Source organism: Struthio camelus, chromosome 3, assembly GCF_040807025.1.
Source record: "Struthio camelus isolate bStrCam1 chromosome 3, bStrCam1.hap1, whole genome shotgun sequence".
Classification (NCBI taxonomy): Eukaryota; Metazoa; Chordata; class Aves; order Struthioniformes; family Struthionidae; genus Struthio; species Struthio camelus.
Window position 1 is genome coordinate 36,195,471 of NC_090944.1, and position 26,279 is coordinate 36,221,749.

At 39.7% G+C, this 26,279-nt stretch overlaps 1 protein-coding gene across 2 annotated transcripts in view; it reads left to right on the forward strand.

The window, feature by feature from the left end:
• Positions 1–26,279, forward strand: part of PRIM2 (DNA primase subunit 2) — a 128,868-nt gene that overhangs the window by 1,341 nt on the left and 101,248 nt on the right. For both annotated transcript variants that reach the window (XM_068937448.1, XM_068937449.1), the window contains exons 3-4: positions 313–392; positions 3,919–4,039. In XM_068937448.1, the coding sequence (XP_068793549.1) occupies positions 313–392; positions 3,919–4,039 (201 nt within the window). The remainder of the gene's footprint in view (positions 1–312; positions 393–3,918; positions 4,040–26,279) is intronic.

The window sequence follows — 26,279 nt, forward strand, 5'->3', positions numbered from 1 at the left end:
AGTAAAAATAAAAAGAGGAGCTTTTTTGCACTTTGCTTTCTACATGCTGTTCAAAAATTCTGAATAAGAGTGCAGTTAATGAAGTATTACAACTAAAACCTAATTTCTGACACTTAATCAGAGATCTGATTTGCCTTTGAGAGTATAATTACTATTTTCTTTTAGCCTACTCCCCTTTTTAATAGTCTTGCATTTATAGTCTTAGATGTGAGTATTAGTATTATGTTAAACAGCACTGTTAAATGAATTGTGGATTTTTAATCTGGGAGAGTTTACCTCTTCTTTCTCTGAAATCAATAATATCTTCTCTAGGCTTTGGCTGAGGATGATTATGAGGCAAGAAGGAAAGACCATATTTCTCATTTCATACTACGTCTTGCTTACTGTCAGTCGTAAGTACTTTTTAAATGATGCTATATTTTTTGGGATATTTTTAAGCATATATAGACAGAGACATTACAAACATTATAGAGCCATGTGACTACTAAATAAAGAGGCAGGTTCAGGTGGAGGCGTTTTTATTTTTGAAACTTAGATTAACCTGTGATGAAAAGAGATACTCAGGATCAAAATCAAGTTTTTATCATATTAGGTCAGAAAAATAAACTTGTCACAAATCATTAACTGATGAAAGTCTTTAAGGTAGGAGTCTTTGAAAAGTGTGCTTAAATAGGCTTAACTGCAAACTAGCTTGAATTCAGTTCCCTGCGGCCTGCGAGAGGGTTGTATTGAGACTGTTTCTCGCTATGCCGCGTATTTAAATCTCTAATGCGTCAACAGCGCCACCCAGGGGTACAAGTTTGCATCAACTTTTTCTGTACGCATCAGTCCTCGGTTATAGTTTGGATAGTTTTGTATCTGTTGTACGTGGCCGAATAGCGTTAACTGAAGAGCTCCACTGTTCTTGTCCCTTAAACTTGTAAAGTGGGTATCATCTTTGACTTTCCTTCTGCCTTCTGAAATCCAAGATAGTAAAGCTTATTCGCATATAATGTTGCGAAGATACAGTATGTACTGCCTTAAGGGTGAACAGTCTCATCCATACACTTATTTCACGCCTCTGCTAATGTCATTTATATCTGTCAAGACCAGGAAATGGAGTAATCTTGTTTCGTTCACTTTGATGACAACTGTGGTTCTAAAGAGAATTTTATTAGCTTGCTGGCCATGATCATGCGTTTCTGCTTCTGTGTTGTTTCTCTCTTCACTTTATCAAGTTAGCTATTAAGGAACTTGAAAGTCACAACAGCATAACCCACATGTTACTTACTTAATGTGGAAGAACTAAATCTTGCTTCTGCCCTGATAGGGAAGCTAGCTCTTCTATTCAGTAAATTTTTTAAACATACTTTTGTGCTTGCTTTTTCTTACCTGTGTCATACAATACAGAAATAAGTTCTTTATGAACCTTTTTCCTCTTCTTGCTGTTCTTCTTTTTCTAGACAAGAAATTAGACTCTTGTGCTGAAACTGCTGCCTCTTGCATGGATTTAGAAGTTACTTTTACGTGCTCTTTACCCATGCTCCCTTTGCTATCTAACTTTTTATATTTTGAATTTGAAACTCTAAGGAATCTTCTTGTGTTGGTTGCCTAGTAAGATAGAGTTCTGACCCATGCCCAGGTTTCTACAAACTATTTTGACATTAAGTTGGTAACTAAATTGTCACATTTAAGTTTGGAATGTGAACTAGTAGTCTGAGACCCTAGATTTAGGTGCCTTTTCATATTTTTCCAAAGTACTTCTATATTGGTGCTCAGCAGCAAATGCTTCTATTCTTCCAAGCACTTCCTTTAGGAGGGGATAGGCTTTTTTGTTTTAGGGTTTGTTTTTGAGTTTTTTTCTCTTTTGAGAAAGAGTCTGTTTGCATTAATTTTATGATTGGGAATCTACTGAGCCAAGTTAAGCTCTTGAGGGCTCTGCACAGAATATTAAGTAGATGAGAAATGCCTCCTAGATTTTTTTCCTATTTGTTCTGTTGCCCTTCCTAACTTCTGTGTCTCAGCTACCTGCAACTGTCCTGTTTTCAGCAGCAGACTGGTTAGTCATGTAATGATAGTGACATCACTTTTCTGTTAAGCTTGTGGTTTTAACTTAGTGTTGCTCATACATCTGGAAGGAGGATGTATAATTTTTATGTTGATGATAAGTGTAAGTGACTTGGGTTTGGAAAAAATTTAAAATTTTCCTGTGACATGAAAATGTGAACGTTATTCATGTCCTAATGATGATGTCACTATGAAATTTAGTTTTGAAATATGTGCTAAGCAGGCACAGCTGTATTACTCTTGTAAGCCAGCTCATCAGAACTGTGTAAAGAATCCAGATAGGCATGTATGGTTATAGAGTAGATATTGGAGATAAATTATCAAAACATGGAAGTATTACACTTCAGTGGGTAGGTGGGGATTATAGGCCTTGATTTCCTCTCCTGGAGGACAGGAAGAACTAGAGGTAATTCTTTGGAGATCACCTTTCAAAGCAGCTATACATTCTTGACTCTTGCTTAGGGAAACAAATGCAGTATAAAGCTGTTGGGACAAGAGTAAAATTGTGCAGAGTTATTCTTATGATTTATGCTTTGATCCCAGGATTTTGTTACCATGCAAAATGATCACAGAAGAACTGAAGATAAGTCATCAGTGTATTTCCTTACGTTTTAAGTTGCACGTGTTGTTCGTACATCCTGATCAATGACACTGTCCATGGACTATGCTTTAGGAAAGAACTAGAGCGTGCCTTTCCATCTGGAATTGTAATTTGAATATTGATTACTTTTTTTTTCCAAACCCTATTTCAAGCAGAGCTTTTGCCCCCCCCCCCCCCCCCCCCCCCCACACACACACACACACACAACATTTAAAGGTCTATTACAATTCATTATTCCCTTCTGGGGAAGAAAGCTCAAATATTCTAAAGAAAATAGTATAAGACTACAGAATCTTTGTTCTGTGAATTGTCATGGCAGTAACCCACAGCATAGCTTTCAGAGGGCTGTTTAAAAGAATGTCCCATTATAGCAAGTTACAACCATAAAATGTGGAAGATACTGTATAATGGTATTACTTTGGTAATTAGCATTTTGATACCTGTTGATGACAGCTTTGAGTAACGTGTTGATGCTTAGGAATCTAGCAGTCCAGTATGCAAAGAGTAATACAATGAATACTTGGAGACTGACTTCATCGTTTTTGTTTTATGCTACCTACTGACTCCTTTTCTGTTCTCTTGCTTTTATTCTACTCGCTCACCTGCAGCTGCTAAACCCAATTTGCTGTCTTGTCAAGTGTTGAATAATTTGCTTGTGTTACTCAGCTGAGTTCATCCCCATGTATTTTATCCTCGCCTCCCTCCAGGTTAATTCTTGCCTAGCATAGAGCACTTCTCTGTCATAGCATCTCAGTATGTGTGCGTGTTCCTTTATACCTACAGACATCCCCCAAAAGTGTGATAGTTAAAAGCAGTAGTATTTGTGATGCGTTTGCTTTAGCGCGATTAGCTTCACAGTTAATCTGACAAGAAAAAATACTGTGTCACATTGAAGAGTGGTTGTCCTCTAAACACTGTTGAATATCTGCAGTTAGTTATTCTTAACTGAAAGAAGTTATAAATGGTGAAAAACATTTGAGAGGGCCAACTCTTGATACCTACAGAGCAATTCAAATATTGAGATTGAGTATATTTGTTCTTCCAAAAGATCCACAGTCATGCTTCTTTCTGTACTCTTCTGATTCAGTGATTTTTTTTTTTGCCCCCCCCCCCCCCCCCGAGGGTTTTCTGCCTTCTCTTCCAAGGTTCTCAGTCCCATGCCAAGGTCAGAAGTATATTTAATGCTGAGTTCACTAGGCTTTACATCCAGTTTATGACAGAAGGGAGAATGCATAACCTATAATATTATTATTATTATTATTATTCTGTAGTGAGGATCTCAGGCGTTGGTTTCTTCAGCAAGAAATGGACCTTTTTCGATATCGGTTCAATGAATTGAGTGACGGTTTAAGGCAGAAATTCCTGGAACATGTTAACTTATCATTTGAAGCTGTAAGTATGTTACATCTTATGTTCTGTGTTGTGGTGTGTGTCTAAGTCAGTTTTAATACTTCTATTTAAAAAGTGCACTTGTGGCTTAAAAAAAAAATCAGAATTCCTTCTGAACTTGGAGGATAAGTTGTGCCACAGATATGAGAACCAAGTGGAGTAATTTTGTGCTGCAGCAAGAGGAACTCAGTCTATCTGAGTCAACCAATGTGTAATGTGTAAAAATGTGTAATTAAAAAAAGCTTAGAAACAATATCTACAAAAGCTTACAGGAGGTATCGTAGAATCAAGACTTTATATGGATAGAGCATTTGTATGTTTCAGCTGTTCACCGGTGCAAATAACACTTAGTTCAGACTTACCTTGCTTCCTTTTGCATGTGTTATGAATCGAGTAAAAAATGAAGATTCGCATTAACTGAGGTATTAGTGATAAGAAAGTGATGTTTGTGTTTGGTTCTAACCTGAAGTATGTATTGTGAGATCCATTCTCATCAAATTACTCGCTTAATTTGAAAATAGTCTTTGTGAACATATGTCTTTATTCATAAACTTGGCTCTAGAACTTTTGCAGTCTACTGATCATTTTTAAAGTGTTGGCTTCTTTCTGTAGTACGCAAAGCAAACAACGCTGTTTGATCTGGAAATGCTGTACAGTGTACTATTTCATGAATATTGACATTTGGGAGGTTATACAAAAATTAAAAAGGCGTGTGTAATCAAGGAATACTCAAGATAGCTGTTGAGAACATTGTTAAAATATAATAATCACAATACGAAAATCTGTGTGGATTGCTCAAGAATGTAGTTTACTCCATAGTTGTCACTGTAGGTAAAAACAGTACTACTGCACAATTGTGTTTTTGGCACAGGGTTGTACCTTTATGCATGTTAAAATCAGTCAGTTAGATTTTGCTTGTTTGTGCATTATGATGTGAGTTGCTGGGCGTGTAGATATGTAACCAAGACTATGACTTAGCTAAATAAATGGATATTATATACAATAGTTAAAAATTACACTCTCTCTCTATATACACATACATATACATGCACACACATGTGGGCAAACCTCTTACGTAGTCTGACTTACTCTCTGTTTAATAACAGAAATAAATAATAGATACATTAATAATAGAAAATGAGAAGTCATTTCGGAATAAACTTAATTCAAAAAAAGTATGATCGTCTTTATGCTAAAAATTGTATTTTAAAACACTACTTATTTAGAAAACTTTAGTATTTAAAATATTTGACTGCTGCACTATATGTTGCTTGAGAGATCTGCAACAGTACATGTTGATGACAAAATATGACTTGTGTAGTACCGTGAATGAGTCTGTCTAGATGAATGGTAGCTCTTGGGCATTTGTGCATCTTTGAGAGACTATTAGGAATGTCATTTGTTGGTGCAAGTGGCATGCATGTGTGTGTAGATGTTTCTGCTGCTCATTCCCCAGCCTCTTGTTGCAGATTCAGCTCTCAGGCTTCTGCCAGTAAAATGTAATATTTACAGAAGTGCAAGTAGCTAGGAGTATAGCTTTGTACTATGTTGTTGAGTATGCCTTCAATATGTAGAAAAGATTAAAAAGGTATTACTTTCTTATGCCTCTTGATGACAAAGCATCTTTCCATTGAAAGTCCATTCCCCAACCTTTTACTAGTAGGTGTGTGTGTATGTTTCTGTTTTTGTTTTCTTTTTCTCCATAAGTCTAGTGGGAGTTCAAGCTAAATTGTTCCCCCTTCTGCCTTCGTATATGGAACACTTAAATATTAATAGGGAATTCCAGGTTTTTTATCTCTATGTTATGTAGGTGGTCATTAGAGGGAAAAAAAATAAGACCGCTGTAAGAGCAGTATACTTTTTTTCAGTGTTATATTTGTAAAATGCCTTAAAAGAGAAATGAGCACAAACTATCCTGTTCCTATTTTTATGTCAGAAGTTATAACGCTTTCTTGCTTTGTTACGCATGAAATGAGAGAAAAGGGATTTATTTCATCTTTTTCAAAGATGAAGTTTCACTTTATTACATTTCACTTGCAGCATCAACAGAAGTGAAGCTGAACGCTTAGAATTCCATATTTAACATTTCTTTTCATGTTTGCTTATATGCATAAGACAGCAAGATGTATATTCTTAAATCTTTTTGCAGTGGCTTTGCAGATTTGTGAATCATGGATTGAAAACTATTGCTTTATAGAATCAAGAAGTCTTTAATGCCAATCAAGGATAGTATTTAAACAGCAGTTAAGATTTGCTTTGAAGGCATTATTGCAAAAGATCTCTTTTAGCAACTCATTGGAAAGAACAGAGATGTTAATGATGGGAAGAAAAGATATTATACTTTTTGCAACTGACTGTAATGAAAAGATGGTAGTTCTGATCTCATGATGAAAGAGAATTTTAATCAAAGAGCAAGAACTTTCTGAAAACAAAATGGAAATGAAATTTAATGATAACATTTTCAGTTTAGTGATAGGGCTTCTTATGTACTGTGATTGATGGCTCTATCGCTAATGGAGCGAAATACATGGGAAAGGATTTATTGTAATATGTAAATATTTGCTCTGGGGAGGTTTGCCAGATATAAAGATATCCTAGACTAGCTAGTAAATGGGAGACTATGAAATATTTGAAGTATTCAAATTAAAGATGATATCAGTATAATAGGCCATCATTTGTGCTTGAACATGCATAACATTATGATTTTTAAAAACTCTTACAATATGTTTAAAGAATAAACTCTACATTTAGTATATGATATGTAAGGTAACCTAAAGTATTTAAGGTAAATTATTGTGTAAATTATTTCTACAAAACTGTTACTGGATTGAGTTAGTTCATTTTTAGTGTTTCTGTGAGAAGTTTCTGAAACCTGGAGTTTCTTAGCATTGCTGAGAACTAAAATTCAGATTTGAAAATGATCTTCCTTGTCATCAGGCCTGAGTTTTGTGTGTCTCTTGAAATATATGTTCTCAGGATCTTTGCTTAAAATAGGGGAAAAAAAAGATACTTTTAATCTAGATAAAATTGTATGTGCATGCTGGTTTTCATTTTTCAACTGAAAGCAAAGATAAGTTTTATCGTGAATCAAACTATTTCATTTTATTGTAGAGAGAGGACAGCTTATTCTGATTTGGATGAAGGCATCGAATGACTTCTGCATCTTAATCCTGCTGCTAAATGTAATTTCTTGATATAATTAGAAAGGAGACACTGCAAGTGAAGAGAATCCATTTGTGCAGAATTTTTCAAGATACTGCAGCTGGGTAGTAGAATGAGCAAGAAGGTCATGGCCAATAGGTTGACTGGACCCAGGTTCCTAGCAATTCAGTCTTTACCGATGCTGAAAATAGCTTTTTTTCTTTCAACAGCCCATTGAAATTATAGCGGTGGTTTTCCATCAATTTGGTGTTTGAGAATTCAGTTTGTGTGAGTTATTTTGGTTAGGAAAGCATCTGAATCATTTTTACAGAGCATCAAAGACTGCAAGTTATCACAGAAGACTACTTGTTGCTTTCCTCTGTTGCTTTTTGTGCCACACTGTTATTTAGGTCTTGTTTGTACACTTCAGTACACTTCAGTTCTCTCATGCACAGCTGAAAGTTTGCCTTGAGTATATCGTAGATGTTTGTTGAACAACTAAAAGGTAGATTGCATTTTAATCATTTATAGGAGATAGCTTTGGGCAGTCTGTTTTGACAAGTGCACAAGATTCCTGGACTGGGGGCTGAGCCTGCTGGAACACTGCTTCAGTGCTCAAAATTTTACAATGCTCTAAAAGTATTACTGTTTGTATTACCCTACCGGTTTGTGTCAGCAGGGGCAAGAGGTAGCACATGTGAAATTGAATAAAATCTCAAGAAATGGAAGAGAGTAAAAAGAATAAAAGGCTGGTAGAATTAAAGTGAGGGAGGAATAAAAGGGATGAACCTCAGCTTCACTCCTTTTTGGTGATGGTGAGTTGTAAACTTTACTTGAGCCATGACGTGAAATGATAGCCTCATAGGGTTCTGTTGTTACAACTTACATATTTTTAATTTATATTTTTATGTTAAACTCTGTAAGTGCTTGTAGACTGTTACTGTGATCAAGTTACTGTTGTTGTGACTGCTAATGTGCTTCCAGTTAGCTGTAAATGGTAGACGGGAGAAATGTCATTTAAATGGCAGTAGCATTTTCCTTAGGCTATGTGTTTGTCAGGTTGGATAAAAGCAGGTGGTTAGACAGGTCACTGATGACAAGGACTGTAGTTACGTCCAAGATTAGAGACTGATAAGGTTTGGTTGGAATTGTACTAATTTTAATGCTCAGTTGAAGTTTTCCTTTAAAAAACACACAGACAAAGCTAGAACGCTTAACAGCCTCAAGCAGCTTCTGAAATGATAACACGTCTGACAATGACCTGCTTTATATTTTGATTTTTGGCATCAGTTTGGGACAGTAAGGAAATGATTTTCTTTTTGGTTGAAGCATTTGGGATACCATAAGTAGTACTGAAGCTCAAATGTACTCAAATGTAACTTTTGAACTTTACCTTTAACTACTTATGACTTTTTTTGGGGCATATATAAATGATCATCCTCCCCCACGTTTCAGTAGAAGTCACTTTCACATGCCCTCCTGGGAGGAGTTAGGCTTAAGGTCGGTTTTTTTGCGTCTTCAACTTCAGCATGTTAAGGATTAATTACATGAAAGATTCTAATGTTCTTAAAGCACCCATGTGAAGTGAGGAAGTTTGTGTGTAGTTATACTACTAAGCTACTAGGAGTACGTTTTTTTCTTCTTCCTCATCACTCTATTCTTTTTCTTTTTTTCCCCACCTCTGTCACTTGAGGAAAATTCTCTGTACTTGGAGCAGTGGGGTTTGATTACAGTATGTATGGTTACCAGTGGGTTTTGGTAGCTGTACAGTATTGTATGCAGAATACAGTCCAGGGGGTATGAGCAAATGTATATGAGAACACAGACGGCACGTTTTATTGACAGAAGATTATGCTATTGGCAGCTCGTGAACGAAGGACCCCAAAGCAGACTAACCCGGGGGGGGGTGTTACCTGTGGTATGAGTGGCGTGTGACAGACCTTGCCACCTGTTGTTCTTTACTGTTGTGAGAACAAGTCTTTTTTAATCTGTTTTTTTTCTCCCTTCTGTATGTGGGCATGTGTGATCTGAGACTGGTTTCAGTTTAGTTCTGTATTTTTACAGAATGGGATTTGCTGCTACTTACAGCAAATACTCAAAATCAGGTAGCTATTTAGTGAAGAACAGCGGGAATTGATCGTAAAAGTGGAGCTACAGGAGTCTCTGTGTAGTTTGGTTATTGAACACCTTTGGTGCTGTTGTTTAAAAATGCAAGAAGGACACTGTTGTTAAACCTCGCTCTGACTTCCCTTGCAATGTTGTTAAACCTCACTCTGACTTCCCTTGCAAATTGGCCTGGGAGCAGCATTTGTTACATGATACCTTTACAATAACAACGGTTAGGAAATAATATTTTGATAAAGCATTTTTATGGATCTATATTACCTGATCTAATATGCGATTTACTTAGAGCAATGTCATGTATGTGATGACTAATTATGGGATATTTCTGATGAGATATTGTCTATTCCCTGGGAAAATGGCAACTTGGATAGCGTTTTTGTTAGTTGAAATTCTGCCATCTTGCAGAAAGTGTCTAGCTATTTAAGCTTAGAGTACTGGAGTACAGAAACATTGACTAAACTTTCTGTTTGATAAGTATGCAGAACTCGTGCACAATAATATCCAATTTTATCTTTATTTGGTGGCACTTAATTTGTGGGCCTCAATCTATAATCTTGTCTAATCAACATCTAAGGTAATACTTCAGATAGCTTCTTGTTAAATGGAATTTGTTAAATTTGAGATTTGCCACTAAGTTTTGGGAAACTGCTTAGTGGAGAAAAGATTGGTTAATGCATGTATTGTTGTTTGACACTTCTTTTTTTTTTTTGCTTCAAAATTAAGCTTATTTAAAAAAAAAAAAACACACGCACACACATTGGTCCATGACTTCTTCCTTTTCAGCCCAGTCATGTATATTTGTTATTTTAATACGATTAGTCAGGCTTTGGATATGTTTGCATGTGATATATTCAGATATGAGAATTTCCTGCTTTTGATGTGTCCTTGTCCTGAAAGGAAGAGAGCGCTACATTGCCTTTCCTGACACTGTAATATAGGGCATTCAATGTCTAGGAAGAGAATTCCGTAGTAAAATTGCGCTCCCCCCCCCCCCCCCCCAAGAATCCCGAGAATAAGAAATCCTTACTACTCTATTTGCTGTTTCCAGAGCTTGCTTAGTTTGAATTTATACTTTTTTTAAAGGTTTTTTTTTTTCCACTGATATGTTGAATGCTTATCTATCACAATAACAGAAGACTCCTGGAAGCAGGTATCTCGATGTGTTTTTAGTCTATTGTATACTTACTGTGCGAAACAATGTATGTTTTTTTTTTTTTTAAAGGATAGTACTTCATAATCTGGAAAAATTCTAAAGCATTTTAGCCATGGCTTGTAATTTTCGACTCTCAAGGTGCGTTAAAAAAGATCCTGTGCTCCCAGGTGACTGACTTTGCACATAGAAGTCCTTAAGCAGCACTCAAGAAATAAATGCTGACATTTAAGGTGACAGGGCCCATCAAAGAGAACATGCAAACACAGGTGTGCAGTTGAGATTTACATTAATTTAGGAGATTAAAGCATTAAAATCTTACTAGAAATGAGTAATTAGTTATGATGCTTGACAGTTTCTGGCAGTAAAAGCCACTAATATGGGGTTTTAAAGATATTTAAAGGGAAGTATGAATATTAATTTTAATGCTGCAGTCATCAATGGAAATATTTTAATCTCAAAAATAGTATATTAAAGAGCTATATAATGTAAGTGACACTTGGGTTTTAACTGGGAAATTTTCTTTCTTGCTGAGAGCTGGGCATCTGTTCTACTCCGCTTAATTTAGGAATGCCAGTGGGTTTTTTTTTTTCCCTGCCAGACTAGGCTGTGTAGCCTATTTGGAGTCAGCTGACATTTGCATGCCAAGGCTGCTTTCTGTCATGTAGCTTGATCAGTGAGATTGGCTGTGTGCTTTGTCACATGCCATGCTGGATACATACCTCTTGTTCTTCCTCCTGCTTCTACCCCCAACCTTTTTACTTTTTCCCTTGTCCTTTTCCTCTTTTCTCGTGTGGCTGGTTATTCATGCCCATATCGGAAGCCCTTGAGAAAGCTGACCATGTTTATGCTTTCCTGTTGTGATAGTGCTTTTGAACCCTCATACTGTGAGCCAACTCATAATGTATCGATTAGAAGATATGATAGCCTTTTTTACCTGATCAGGATTGTTATTGCAATGAAGACAAGTAGTTATTGGAAAAGTTTCAATATATCTAAGGAAAAACACAGAATATCTCAACTGTTAAAGTTCTTAGAAATGCCTGAGTTAACGTGTTGAAATTCAGATAATACACACACTTGCTGTTACAGGACCCAACACTGGGTTAGTGATTAATCATGATAATAGTAACCTGAAGATGCAAAAATGGAATAAATTCATTCCTTCCTTCACTCTGTATTGCTGCTTATCTTTTCTTTGTGCTTCAAGGCTGTGTCTTTGCATGACACATAGCACAACAGCTCCTAGATCTTAGACTGGGTTTTACATGCTTCTGAAATATAGATAGATACCTTTAATATATTCTACTACTTTTTGGAGTTGTTTTGAGATATTTCAGAAAAGTGGTGGGTAGTCTTTTTATTTAGAGTTTTATCTTTCTTTTTCTTTGTGCTGTGTACCGTTACTGGGGAAATTGGGTCAAAAATTATCTGATCATGCTGTATTTTATCTTTGCTCAAGGGTTAGAAGTAGAATCCCCTGGACTGGCAGCTAACACATGCCAGTTACTGTAAATTAGTACTTGAAGTTATATTTCTTTATAAGGGAAGTTCACTGGCAGAAGTCCAAATTATCTTCTTCATTCCTTGTGAATGTAAATTGTATGTTAATTACTATACTCATTGACATTTCCTTCTTTCCATGAATTTATCTTTTTCCCCAGCTGTTGCTCAATCCTTTTGTTCCCTAAAATGACAATGATGGAAACCTGCCTCTTTGTTCTTTTCACAGAACTTCCCCAGAACTCTTCACATTCGTACAAGTGCACTGGATAGTGAAGTGACAACTGCCACACATGCTCTAGGGTTTTCAAACTTCTGACTGTCAGAATTGCTCTGCTGTCCTCATTTTGCCACTATCTCCTGTTTCTCACTTCAATGTAGTCATTTCTCTTCTTTGTTACGTGCGCCTATCATAAAGTAACCATCTGTAACTAACCCAGCTTCATTTCCATAGTTTCTTTCATTCCTACTTGCTGTGTACACATATCTATAGAAGTAATCCCTAATTCTGCTGTTAAGCTCTGAGAGACTCCTTCCACACTGCAGTGTGCTTCTGTGCAGCTGATCATTGCAAACAGCCTCAGTGCATTGGCTTTCTCTTTGCAGGATTTAGACTTCAAAGAAAATTTAACAATTCAGGTAGTGAGCTCCCCTGCCAATATTTTACTTCTCCAGTTCATCACTGAATTAAGTGCTTATACCATTTATAGTGCTCCCCTTGCCATCTCAATTTCAACTTCAGGTCCTTCTGGTGTTTGTCAGCTATAGCTTTCTCTACTAAAACTATTTTTAGTCTACTCAGTCATGCTCTGCTTCTCTCACTGAGTATGGCTATGGAACTTCTGATTATATTCTTTTAACTTACCCTTTCTGTTAAAGATGTTCTTTTGTTTCAGTGGTGAGGGCAGTAGGATTCAGTTCTTATCAAACAAAGTAAAAGAAGTTTTAGATTGTGGGGTATCACTGTTGCTGCAGTCTAAATTCTTACCTGATAATTAAAAATGACTTTGCACTATTAGCTTTTTGTTTTCCAGTGGTTTCACTTTTCTGTCATCCTGCTTCCTCTCTTTAGTATTTTCCTAGCTTATGTTTAGTGTTGCAAAGCTAGACCTTTTTTTTTTCCTTCTAAATACCAGTTACTCTGACTTCTTTATCTTTTTTGGCACTGGCAGTAGTATCTCCTTTGAAGCCCTCAACTTTGAAGTTTGACTCTCCTCTGCTTTGCCTTGCATAATTTAATCTAGGTCCAAGGGCTGCTATTTGTCCTTAGAGATCACATGGAAGATCTGTCAGCATTTGTAGATGAAGGTCTTTGTGTCTTGATTGGAAAATATGTTGAACTTCCTGGTTCCTTCCTACTCAACTGTTATGAAAATTTGCCACTAAACTTGTTCATCTTAACTGCTTGAGAGCAGTTAAGAGACTTAAAGAGACTTCATCTGTCTCTTTAAATTATTTCGGTGACTTTCTTTTTGGAACCAAATGTTCTGTGGTTGCTTTCAAAATGCTGCATATTCCCTTTCCTCTACTAGCTTTTGACTCTTTCAACATCCTTTGAAGACGACAGTTTCATTTGCCTTGTGCATGAGAACTTTTTAGAGTTTGCTTGCATTATCCCCAATATCTGTACATTCATGTCTTTATCAGTGATGGTCGTTTCTCATAATGCCTGGCTGATTTGCTTGACATGTAATTAGAATCAAATATAATAGTGCAGATCTTGAACAGACCTCAGAGGCTCATCTCTTTCATCTTCTGTCAAAAGACAAGCTGTATCTCTACTGGTTGTTCTTCACGATCTAGTTTTAAGCATCTCCTTGTTGAGAGATTCTGCAGCCTTTTTAAGTAATCCTTCTACTTCTTTATTTTCCTTATTTTTTTTCTCTAGTGTCTAACCTAAATCCACCTTGCACCATTTTCTACTTATTCTATCCCCCTAAGAATGGGTTATTTCTCCTTCTTTGTGGCTACCTCCTACATACAGAAAGCCTCTAATTCTACCCCCTTGTCTTAATCTTTCCTGGTATATGACGGTTCATTGTTTTCGTGGTTCTCATTTCGTATTCCCCAATAGGTCAGCATCTTAAAGTGCAGTGTTACTTGGTCACAGTATTCTAGATAAACCATTACTAATTACAAGATGACATGAAGTTTATGTATTCCTGATATAGTATTTGCTTCCCCCTCTCCCACTCCAGCAATGTATAGTGAGTCCCAAACTGGAGATGGATCAAAAAACTCACTTAAATCCTTTTCACAGAACTATCAGTTAATCAGCTGTTTGTTTGTTTGTACAGAACTGGCTTAGATGTAGAACCTTGCAACTGCTGTGTTAAACTACAGCCCTTATTTTTAGACCAGATTGTCTTGTCTGATCCTATTTTCTAGCACCCTTACACCCCATGAGGCTGAGGAGACTGCAATCTTAAGTCTTATTTTAATGTGCAGATTATTCAATTAAAATATTAAATAGTGCTGTTCCCAGGATGGATGTCTGCAGAACTTGGTTCAATATATCCTTCTATTTTTGAGTTAATTTTTTTCATGCATGAGTTTCAACTGGTTTTGCACTCAAGGTACAGCAGATTCGCTTGGGCTTCTTTGTTTGCTTATGAGAGTCACTTTAAGGAATTTTGACGTGATATGACTTCTGCTTCTTTTTTGTATCCCTGAGGCCTATTGCACTGTGACAAGAGCAATGAGACTGGTATAACACAATTTGTTCTTGGCAGATCCATGTGGACTGTTTTTTGTCTCTGTTTTCTTCTGAGTGCTATCAAACGCTTTCATTCGTTACTGTATCTTTCCAGGAATTGAACTTTATCCACCAGAACGTGGAATAGAATGTAAAGCTTTATCCTGCATCTGTATTTCAGTGATATTGGTCCTCACCTCGAGTGTTCTGATCTCCTGTGACCCTTCTTTCATCTTGTCTTCAGGCTGTTAGTTCCTTCATACAGACCTAATTCCTTTTTGGTGTTGCTTCCACAAGAAAAGGAAAGTAATAATCACATCTTTGTCTGTGGTATAAGGATGATGTCTAATTGAATTTAGATTCCCCATAATGTCTGTTTTCCATTAACCTTATACAGTAGCCTGAAGAAATGAATTTGGAAGTGTAGTATATTTCTTTCTGAACACGTTTTCCTGTGTTGGTGCTACGTCTCACCAGAGTACGAAAGATTCTGTTTGAATTACCTTAGATGTTGACCTCTGAAAGGCCTCTTGAAACTTAAGAATAGGACTTTTTTGTAATTTGTAGGTTAGATGCCTTATTTGTGAGTGGCAGACAGCTGTTGCAGAATTAACGGTTTTAATTTTTTAATGGTGTTATGCAGCATGTTATTTTAATATGTTTTGTATCATAGTAATGGGGAAAGAAAAGCAGGTCGGAGTAGTCAGTTGGGGGAGCTAATGCTCCATAGTGTATCTGTCAGAGAGGAAAGAATAAGAACTGCAAAATAAGAGGAAAGAGCAAAATACATTAGTGGAGTTCTTTTTTTCCACAGTAGCTCTTCTTTGATGTTGCAGTGAAAGTATTTTTTTTTTCCCCCAAGCTTTAAGTGATAGAAATTAAACTTCTGTAATTTCCATTTTTATGATCAGAGCACTCCTATGAGAGACTTTCTGATATTACTATTATGCTTTCTTCAAAAGCATTTATCTCAGTGGGACAGTTGTATAAATATTTGTAGTTTAGCTTCTTGAAAGTTTTAATGTTTTATGACTGCCTTTGTAGAAGGTACAGAAAATACTAAAACTAAATTTGTATTAATGAGAATGTGACTGATTTTGTGTCCTTAATCTTCATAAGTATGGATATATGTGAAAGGAAGGAACTCAGTGTCGTGTCTGTCTACTAAAAGGTCATTACTACAATTATCTGTTTTGGTGGCAGGTTCATGAATCAAATTTTTTTCTGATTGTGTTTTACAGGCATCAAGTAAGATTTCTTCCTTTCCCAAACAGAATGAGGAAGAATCTTTAACACTAGAAAGTGTCTAGAGCTTACATTTGTCTTATGAAAACTTATGTCAAGCTAAAACAGTTACTGTGTCCAAGTAGGCTGCAGTTTGTGTTTGTGAAAGAAATGATTCTCAGTTTTTAGCTTAGTTTGCTGCTGTCCAAAACTATTATTTGGCCCTTTGCTTGAAAATCAACCATATTTGTCTTACAGATGAAAGCAAAGGTCAGAACTGATGCACGTTTATGTGTAAAGTAGTGCCTTATTGCCAATGTAAGCTTAAAAACACATATTCTGCCACTTTGCTCTACACTTAAAGTCATAATGGAAACAACACTATGTGAAAAGACTTAAGAGTAGGATAGTTATTTTAAATGCTACAGTTTGTTAGATATGGCAATGAAACGTGTGTGTACTATTGGCATTTTAAAAAGCCTTATAGGTTGCTCTCATCCTGAAGTACCGCATTTCAAAGGAAGTAATTTCTCAGTGTAATCATTTAAGTTTTAGGAAATGCATTTAATTTAAGTGGAACCAAGTGGCCTCTATGTCAAAGAGAACACTATTTCTTTTTTAATTGGTTCTTGTCCCAGATAAGGGGAAAAAATAAATAGATCTCTAGGTTTATAGCTACCTCTTGTAGATCACTCTAGTGATGTATTGGGAGAACAAAGATTCTAAGGAGACCTCTTTCATCATAACTATTAGCAGCGTGAGAATCCCATTCAACTGGTAGGTAGTACTCTGTAGGCCACTGTACTGCAATACTAGGATTTGTAGGCCACCTGGCAGGTCTGTTTACCCCACATAGGGCTGGGATAAAACTTGTGGTGCTAGCTTACTTGGCAGCAAAAGAAGGAAGATGGGTTGCTTGACTACTACTTTGCAAAAGGCTCTCTCTTTTGTAAAGCAATCTTGTCAGTGGGCTGTATGCCTTATTCTGAGAGGATCTGAGAGGTGGGAGAGGGGGCGTGGAAAGGGAGGGAGTTGATTCCAAAGGCACTTTTCTTTTCCCCCCTGGAATTTTTTTTAGTGAGTTAACGTTTTAAGGGATGGGGAGATGGGGTGAGGTCGAATTAAAACATTTGGACTTCAAACTAATTGTTGTATTCTGTTATAGGCTTTCTTAATATGTGCTTATATTCTCCTGTAAATCAAGCTCATCTCCTAAATTAATGAGAGGGAAGTGCTGAAAGGGAGGAGAACAAGTACTTGCCCTAGTTTTGCCCACAAACAGGATGGATGGGGAGGAATTGTTATTTCCCTTCTCTAATGGATCCTTAAAACATAAGCACAACTTTGTGATCAATTATGGAGAAAACTAGTATTTTGCTGCTGTAATTCTAGTTGCATGAATGTATTTGCACATATGGTGGTAGTGATGTTTTATAGAAGTGGAATTAAAGTAATAAATGTGATTGAAGAGTAGCTACTGGGGCTGTCCCTTTTCACCTTTATAAACGTAATGAGCAACAGTTCGTAAATTATGCAGAGTCCTAATTAAAAGTTTTAATTTGGTAATCTTCTCAGTTTGATTAGAAGCAGATGCTGATTATCTGCAGAAATCTAAATGGACTTTTCTAAGGTAGCTTTTACTGCTTAAAATCAACTTGTGAAACTAAAGGAGAACTAAAACTGTACAGTAAGTTATTTGTGTCCCTTGTAGTGCAGTAGAGTAGTGTGATTTCCTATTAAATAGCTTTGTGAGGTTTCTCATTTGAGTTATAGCAGGTTCTAAAGGTCTTGCTTAAGGTTGAATTCTTCTGTGCTGGTGTACTGTACATACTTTCTGCTTAGAGGTATACACTTCCTGCTTTGAAAAATTTATCTGCTTTGAAGTAAAAACTTGGGAAAAAGGATGCAATAAAAATGAGGTGACAAATAAAAACATTCTTCTACCTAATCGAGCTGAAAACAACTAGACAACATTCAGAATACGTTTTGAATCCGGAGGCAGATGTTCTGCTGCAACTGTGGATTTCTAAAATCTGAGAACAGTAACTTTACCAAAAATGCAGTGACCTAGTGGAGAATAGGTATCTTCCATATAACATTTTCTTCAGCTTATGATAGAAGAGATGGGAAGGGTATCCACGCTGATTGTATGCTAATATGCTGTGGCAGTCTGTTGGCCAGGTGATGTTTGACTGCTGTATGTCTCATGGCTTGGAAATGATGAAGGAATAGCAAGTCCTAACTTGATTCTTGTAGATCCTCAGTCTTAACTGGTTGTCAGTTTTGGATTTTGCAGAAAACATGGTTTAGACTGGGAGAATGGTGGCATCAAGAGCCCTCTCTTTTTCTATAGAAATAATTCATCCGTTCCCTTTGGGCACAGGGAAGAAGAAAATGGGGAAATGGATTCCCTCCTCCTTCCCCTGGCGCGCCCCCCCCCCCCATCTCTGTTTAAGAAGAAAATACAATCTGTGCACAGCCAAGGTGTTAAGTTCTTCTGTGGCAGTTGACATCAAGGATGCTTCCAAAATGAATGTATTCCTCAGGTGGCAATGAATGCAATAACTTTGGAAAAGTTAACATTGTTTCCTAGTATAGCAGCATGAATGCTGACAGGATAGTCTGTGCAGTGTGTAATTAAACTACTTTCAAAGGTAGAAGACTATTACTATTAACTTGGGAATGAGTCTTCAGAATTTATCTTCAATTGAGGGGACAACTTAGAGAATTCTGTTTTCCCCCAGAACTTGTCTAGCTAGGGTTAAGTGCTTTAAGCTCAGCTGCCTCACTAGGCATTGTAGTAGTTTGAAGTTTGAACGCTGCTGCCTCTGGTATAAATGCAGTGAGGATTCAGCAGGTTCAGTTACTGTTTCCTCAGCTGCTGCTGCATTAACTCTGCGGTATTTCATCGTGGCTTTGCACAGGAGCTGGCTTAGTACACTTTAGCTACAATTGTGATCTATGGCTCTGTGCTTCTGTGTTTGATTAGACACGACCACAGGAACTTACTAGCTGCATCGGATTCTGTATTGCTATGGGACAGACATGGAAAAAAAGGTAAATGTTTGTTTATACCTATGCTAACCTCTCCTTTTGAAGCCCTCCTTTTCTTTCCCTGTTGACAAGGCTCTTAAATAAGAGGAGATTCTCTTCCTAGTGTCATAAAGGGGATTCCCTGCTTGTATCAAGATGGTGGATTTAGGTTAGTGCTGTTGTGTTGTCATTCTACCTTGCTTTGTACTGTGCAGTAATGGTGCAAGTTGGTTAGGGAATGATCATTTTGTCTATTTGATAATTAAAATCGCATATAATGCCGTACTGAGGGACTGTTACCATATGTTTTTGAGAAGGGTATTACGCAGTTTAAGTACCATCTGCTCAGTGACAAAGTTAACTAATGAATTTAATCTCTTAGGAACACCAGTGATATGTTCATAACCTGAAAGGTTGACCTTTGGAAAAGGAATAGTGTATTGAGCTTGGAGTTCTTGTTCCTTATTGTGAGATTTAGTAATAGCAGAATTAAGTAGATATATGCGTGTATAGTATAATGTTGGAATGCATCTTTATCTCTTCATTAAAACAAAGTAGGGATGTTAAATTTATTTTGAAGTTTTTGGACTACCTCATTGCCTGTATTTGTTTAACCAAGCCTTGCGTAATAAATTATTCATATTTTAATCTAAATTTATTTCTTTGTGGCTCTAGGATGATTCTCTGATCAAAATCAATGAATAAATTGCATACAGAAGGCAAAAAATGTAGAAATTATGCAACATGTCCCAAATAAAACATTATTAATTCATCCTTCCTTTTTTGTTGTTTTTTGTTGTCTTGAGTTTTTTTCTCATGTTTCACAAAGGCTTAGGGCAAAGTGTTAAACTGTTTCAAGTTTCAAGCCATATCATGTGACCCATTGTCACTGAAAGGGGAAGATCCTTTTCCTAGTTTTTATGGTCCTAACTTTTCCAGTGGTCTCACTTGGTGGTGACAAGCAGATTCAATTTATTAAACAGGCAACAAATAAACCAAACAAAATCAATGAATTGTTTTCCTGGGGTGAATGATTTGACTTGGTTCAGGGGCAAGTCGGATGAGTACCAAGGCTGGAGCAAAGAGGGCCGCAACTGTGCAGCTGCAGGGAGGCAAGAGCGGGGAAGGGGCATCTCAGATCTTGCTGTTGGGTCACTTTGGGAGCTTTGGGCAACTGGGAGTTCAGAATTGCTCACTAAATGCTTGCGAGCATCTTCCTTTCATAACGCCCTCCACAGAATTGTGCTGATCTTCATCTTTGGGGCATGAGCGTATTTTACCTGACCGACATTCTTGAGTTCTGTCAAAAGTGAAGCAGCCTGCTTATCTTTTTGGACTCTAATCAAGATTTCAAAGCTGTACTTAATTCTGTCTAATTAATGATTGCAGGAATGTTTTCGTGTAGGTTCCGCTTTACATATGAAATTATTAAATATGCAAATTGTAGTGTTGTTAAAAAGTAAGCTCTTCCTGGTTGCATGAGCCAAGGAAAATGGGGTACATGTTTCAAGGTGCCCTGTCTACAGAGGTACATGGCAGTCTGTAACTGAAAACTTGAGTCTGAGTTTAAATATTGATTGTTTTATCACCTAAAATACCATATTAATTTTGCTACTCTTCAGATTTTTGTGAGATAATTTTCATTGTGTTGTCTCTTCAGTCAGATCTACCTTTTACATGTTTTTATGTAAATAAAGTAGGTAGTAATTATTACCTATGCACTTTTCTTTTAATGTTCCAGTCTTTAGGGAAACAAGATTTTTGAACTAGTGTAATCTGGAATCTCCTGCCAGCTTTAGCAGGAGCTAAGGATATCCTTGTTTCCTTTTCTTTTCTCTCCAGTAGCTGAAAACATGAAGGCAACGTGAATTCAGTGAAAAAGCAATGAGCAAAGTGTTTGGAGGGCTACTGAAGGGTGTTGGAGCATACTGAGATGGTTTACCTAACCTGTAAGATACCTGAGGCTGTAGGAAGTAAATTATATAGCAGCTTTATTTCTTTTACTTATTTGACCTTATTGTATTTTCAGTAACTCTGTCCAACAAGCTTATCCGTGTTCTAAGTCACGGCCCATTAACCTGTTTTCCTAGAGGTTTCACTGGGATAACTTTTTACCCGAGTATTAAAAACTTTTTGCTAGTGAGCTGCAAGAAAGTCTAAAGTCGCTGTGACTTTGCATCTGCAAAAACTTTGAGATGGTCAAATTACTAATAAAGAAGGATCTGGACAGCTTGTGAAGTTTAGAATCGGACAGTGTGGTTTTATGTTGATTGTAAAGGATAAGAAATTTTAAAATTAACTCTAATGATTGAGATGATTTTATTGATTAAAATTAGCTAACTGACTTTCAAAAAGCAAATAAGCAAGCAACCTTTGTCTTCCCCTCATCCTTCTCCCACAACCTGCATGCCTAACTAAATTGGTCACTGGACTATGTTTTAATGGTTTTCTGTAGAAATAGTGTTGGCTCAGTGTTTGACTTTCCCTTTCTCTCTTCCCCCGCCCCCTTTGAGATACCATAGAGGAAGTGGTACCATGGGAGCTGTGGTATCTGTATGGTGCCTTGTGCTGCTGTTACTCAGAGTCGGTTTCACCATGGGATTAGGAACACCTGGGAGACTGGGCCCTCTAGAGCAAGCTGTATCCCAAGTGTACTGTATGTTTAGAAATTGTGAAATTATGCTAAATTTGGAAGAAATGGATGTCACTCTTCTAAAATGAAAATTTTAGTGTGTACTAGGTGAAAAGCAAGCTTGCAGTTGGTGACAATTAAGATCATCAGAAGTAGTAGAGATTTTTTTGGGATGTGTGACATTGTGTGTATTTCTAAGATGTGTCTTTAGAAAAGCGGCAACCTGTCCTTGCAGAGACTAACAGAAAGATTATTAATCAAATTATTTTATAGCAAGCATTTTCTTTCATCATTTCCACAAATATATTCTGGAGGTTCTGGTTTTGAGGAGTGTGTCCAGTTTACGCAGAGCTGCTGTGTCACACTATTTGTTATATTTTGGTGACGTCTGCCTCCATCTAAGTTTTTAGGGAAGGCATTCTGTGCTCCCTAGTGTTTAATCCCTTTTTCAGGGACCTTTTCCATAATAAGTTATCAAGAAGCGCAGCCAACAAAGGCAGCGAACAGACGCAGCAGTTTGCGCAGCAGTTCGCGCAGAAGGCAAAGAAGGCATCTCTCCACTTTGCACATTTTGCGCAGTGGTGTGTCCTTCCCCGGGGCATGGTCATGACACGCCGCAGAGCACGTTCCCCAGTGGCTGCGGGAGGTGCTGCATCGGCTGTGTCTGAGGCCTCAACCCAGACAGACCCTCAGACAGCAGATGCAGCTCTGCAGGTGTCAGGCTGCAGGGAGTGCCTGGGGCCTCTCCGTGAGGCCTGGGCTGACAGTCAGCTCTCCTGTGTGAGGTGTGCTGTGGTTGACCAGTTGCGTCACCAGATAAAGGAGTTACAGGAGGAGGTTAGTAGGCTGCGTAGCATCCGAGAGGATGAGCGGGAGATTGACAGGGCGTTCTCGGAGACTGTTCAGCTCTGGAAGTCCCCTGCCCCCACTGCAGCGGAGGTGTCAGAGGGCTCAGCACCATGTGTAAAGGTGCATCATAACACTGTTGAAGAGGGCTGGAAGCTGGTGACCTCTCGTAGAAGGAGAAAGGCTCTTGCTCCTCCTCAAGACTTACCCTTGAAGAACAAGTTTAGCGCCCTCCAAGCCGAGGAGGAGCTGGGCATGGCTCCAAGAGAGGCAACTGGCCTGGCAGACCCCGTGCCGTGCAGGAGCCCCCGGAAGAAACGGCGAGTGATTGTTGTGGGTGACTCCCTGCTGCAGGGGACAGAGGCACCTATCTGCCGACCTGATCTCTTGTCCAGAGAGGTTTGCTGCCTGCCAGGGGCTCGAATAAGGGATGTCGTGGAAAGACTGCCAAGGCTTGTCCACGCGTCGGACTACTACCCTCTGCTGATCTTCCATGTGGGTGCTAATGACACGAAAGGCAAACTGGAAACCATCAAACAGGACTTCCGAGCTCTGGGAATGGTGGTGAAGGGTCTGGGAGCCCAGGTTGTTTTCTCCTCAATCTTGCCTGTGAGGGGAAAGGACAGGAGGAGGAGTAGACGAGTTTTCCAAGTTAACAGCTGGCTGCGCCGCTGGTGTTGGCAACAGGGCTTTGGTTTCTATGACCATGGGACCCTGTTTGAAGATCAACAACTGATGGGGAGCGATGGGATCCACCTTACCAAGCGGGGCACGCGCGTCTTTGCCAACAGATTGGCCAGCCTGGTACGGAGGGCTTTCAACTAGGCAAGATGGGGGAAGGGGAGTGGTATAGTGGCAGGGGAGTCAGTAAAACACCGCTCAAGTCAGGATGCCTCCAGCGGGTGCATACAACCAGGGGAGACAGCATGGGACATGGCTATGGAGGATCCTCTTGCACCTCTCCTGGGAAGCCTGCATGCTTGACTGGCTCTCTCAAATGCCTGTATACCAATGCACGCAGCATGGGGAATAAACAGGAAGAGTTAGAGATCTGTGTGCGGTCGCAGGGCCATGATCTCATTGCAGTGACAGAGACATGGTGGGATAGTTCACATGACTGGGATGCTATCATGGATGGCTATGTGCTTTTTAGGAGAGACAGGCCAGGCAGGCGAGGTGGTGGAGTTGCTCTTTATGTGAGGGAGCAACTAGAATGTATGGAGCTCTGCCTCGGGGTGGATGAAGAGCAAGTTGAGAGCCTATGGGTAAGGATTAAAGGGCAGGCTAACATGGGTGACACTGTTGTGGGGGTCTACTACAGGCCACCTGATCAGGAGGAAGTCGTCGATGAGGCCTTCTACAGACAGCTGGAAGAAGCCTCACGATCACAGGCCCTGGTTCTCATGGGAGACTTCAACCACCCTGATATCTGTTGGGAAGACAGCACAGCTAGGCACAAACAGTCAAAGAGGTCCTGCAAAGCATTGATGATAATTTCTTGACCCAGGTGGTGGAGACGCCAACAAGGAGAGGTGCAATGCTAGACCTTGTACTAACGAACAAAGAAGGTCTAGTTGGAGATGTGAAGGTTGGGGGCAGCCTTGGCTGCAGTGACCATGAGATGGTGGAGTTCAGGATCCTGCGAGGAGGGAGCAGGGCAATGAGTAGGATTGCAACGCTGGACTTCAGGAGAGCTGACTTTGGCCTCTTCAGGGACCTACTTAGGGGGATCTCCTGGGGTAGGGCTCTAGAAGGAAGAGGGGTCCAAGAAAGCTGGTTCATATTCAAGCGTCACTTCCTCCAGGCTCAGGATCAGTGCATCCCTCTGAGGAAGAAGTCCAGCAAAGCGGGCAGGAGACCTGCATGGATGAGCAAGGAACTCCTGGCCAAACTCCAGCAGAAGAAGGAAGTGTACAGAATGTGGAGAAGGGGACAGGCCACTTGGGAGGAATACAGGGACATTGTCAGAGTGTGCAGGGATGCGACAAGAAAGGCTAAGGCCCAGTTGGAATTAAATCTGGCAAGGGATGTCAAGGACAACAAGAAGGCCTTCTCCAAAGACATCAATAGCAAAAGGAAGACTAGGGAAAACGTGGGTCCGCTGCTGAATGGGGCGGGTGCCCTGGTGACAAAAGATACAGAGAAGGCAGAGTTATTGAATGCCTTCTTTGCTTCCGTCTTCACTGCTAAGGCCAGTCCTCAGGAATTCCAGACCTTGGAGACAAGAGAGGAAGGCTGGAGAAAGGAAGACTCTCCCTTGGTTGAGGAGGATCAGGTTAGAGATCTTTTGTCCAAAGCTGACATCCACAAATCCATGGGCCCCGATGGGATGCACCCACGAGTGCTGAGGGAGCTGGCGGATGTTATCGCTAGGCCACTCTCCATCCTCTTTGAAAGGTCCTGGAGATCAGGAGAGGTGCCTGAGGACTGGAAGAAAGCCAATGTCACGCCAGTCTTCAAAAAGGGCAAGAAGGAGGAGCCAGGAAACTACAGGCCTGTCAGCCTCACCTCCATCCCTGGCAAGGTGATGGAACAGCTCCTCCTGAAGGTCATCACTAAGCATCTGGAGGACAAGAAGGTGATCAGGAGTAGTCAGCATGGATTCACCAAAGGGAAATCATGCTTGACCAATCTGATAGCCTTCTATGACGGAATGACTGGCTGGGTAGAGGAGGGGAGAGCAGTGGATGTTGTCTCCCTGGACTTCAGCAAGGCTTTTGACACTGTCTCCCATCACATCCTCCTAGGTAAGCTCAGGAAGTGTGGGTTGGATGAGTGGACGGTGAGGTGGCTTGAGAACTGGCTGGATGGCCGAGCTCAGAGGGTTGTGGTGAATGGCGCAGAGTCAAGTTGGAGGCCTGTGGCTAGTGGTGTCCCCCAGGGGTCAGTCCTGGGTCCAGTCTTGTTCAATATATTCATCAATGACCTGGAGGAAGGGACAGAGTGCACCCTCAGCAAGTTTGCTGATGATACTAAACTGGGGGGAGAGGCTAACACACCAGAAGACTGTGCTGCCATTCAGAGGGACCTGGAGAGGCTGGAGAGGTGGGTGGAGAGGAACCTCATGAAGTTGCACAAAGGCAAGTGCAAGGTCCTGCACCTAGGCAGGAATAATCCCATGCACCAGTCCAGGCTGGGGGTTGACCTGCTGGAAAGTAGCTCTGCAGAGAAGGACCTGGGAGTGCTGGTGGACAACAAGTTAAACATGAGCCAGCAGTGTGCCCTTGTGGCCAAGAAGGCCAATGGGATCCTGGGGTGCATTAGGCAGAGTGTTGTCAGCAGGTGGAGGGAGGTGATCCTGCCCCTCTCCTCAGCCCTGGGGAGGCCTCACCTGGAGTACTGTGTCCAGTTCTGGGCTCCCTAGTACAGGAGAGACATGGCACTCCTGGAGAGAGTCCAGCGGAGGGCTACCAAGATGATTAGAGGGCTGGAGCATCTCTCCTATGAAGAAAGGCTGAGAGGTCTGGGCCTGTTGAGCCTGGAGAAGAGAAGACTGAGAGGGGATCTCATCAATGTGTCCAAGTATCTGAAGGGGGAGTGTCAAGAGGATGAGGCCAGCCTCTTCCCCGTGGTGCCCAGCAACAGGACAAGAGGCAATGGGCAGAAACTGAACCACAGGCGGTTCCACCTGAACCTGAGAAAAAACTTCTTCACTGTGAGGGTGACAGAGCATTGGACCAGGTTGCCCAGAGAGGTGGTGGAGTCTCCGTCCCTGGAGATATTCAAAAGCCGTCTGGATGTGATCCTGGGCAGTATGCTGTAGAGGACCCTGCCTGAGCAGGGAGGTTGGACTAGATGATCTCCAGAGGTCCCTTCCAACCTAAACGATTCTGTGATTCTGTGAAGAACTCACTGTGTTAAGGTTTAACTGTTGCATATAGTTAAGTTGTTAGGT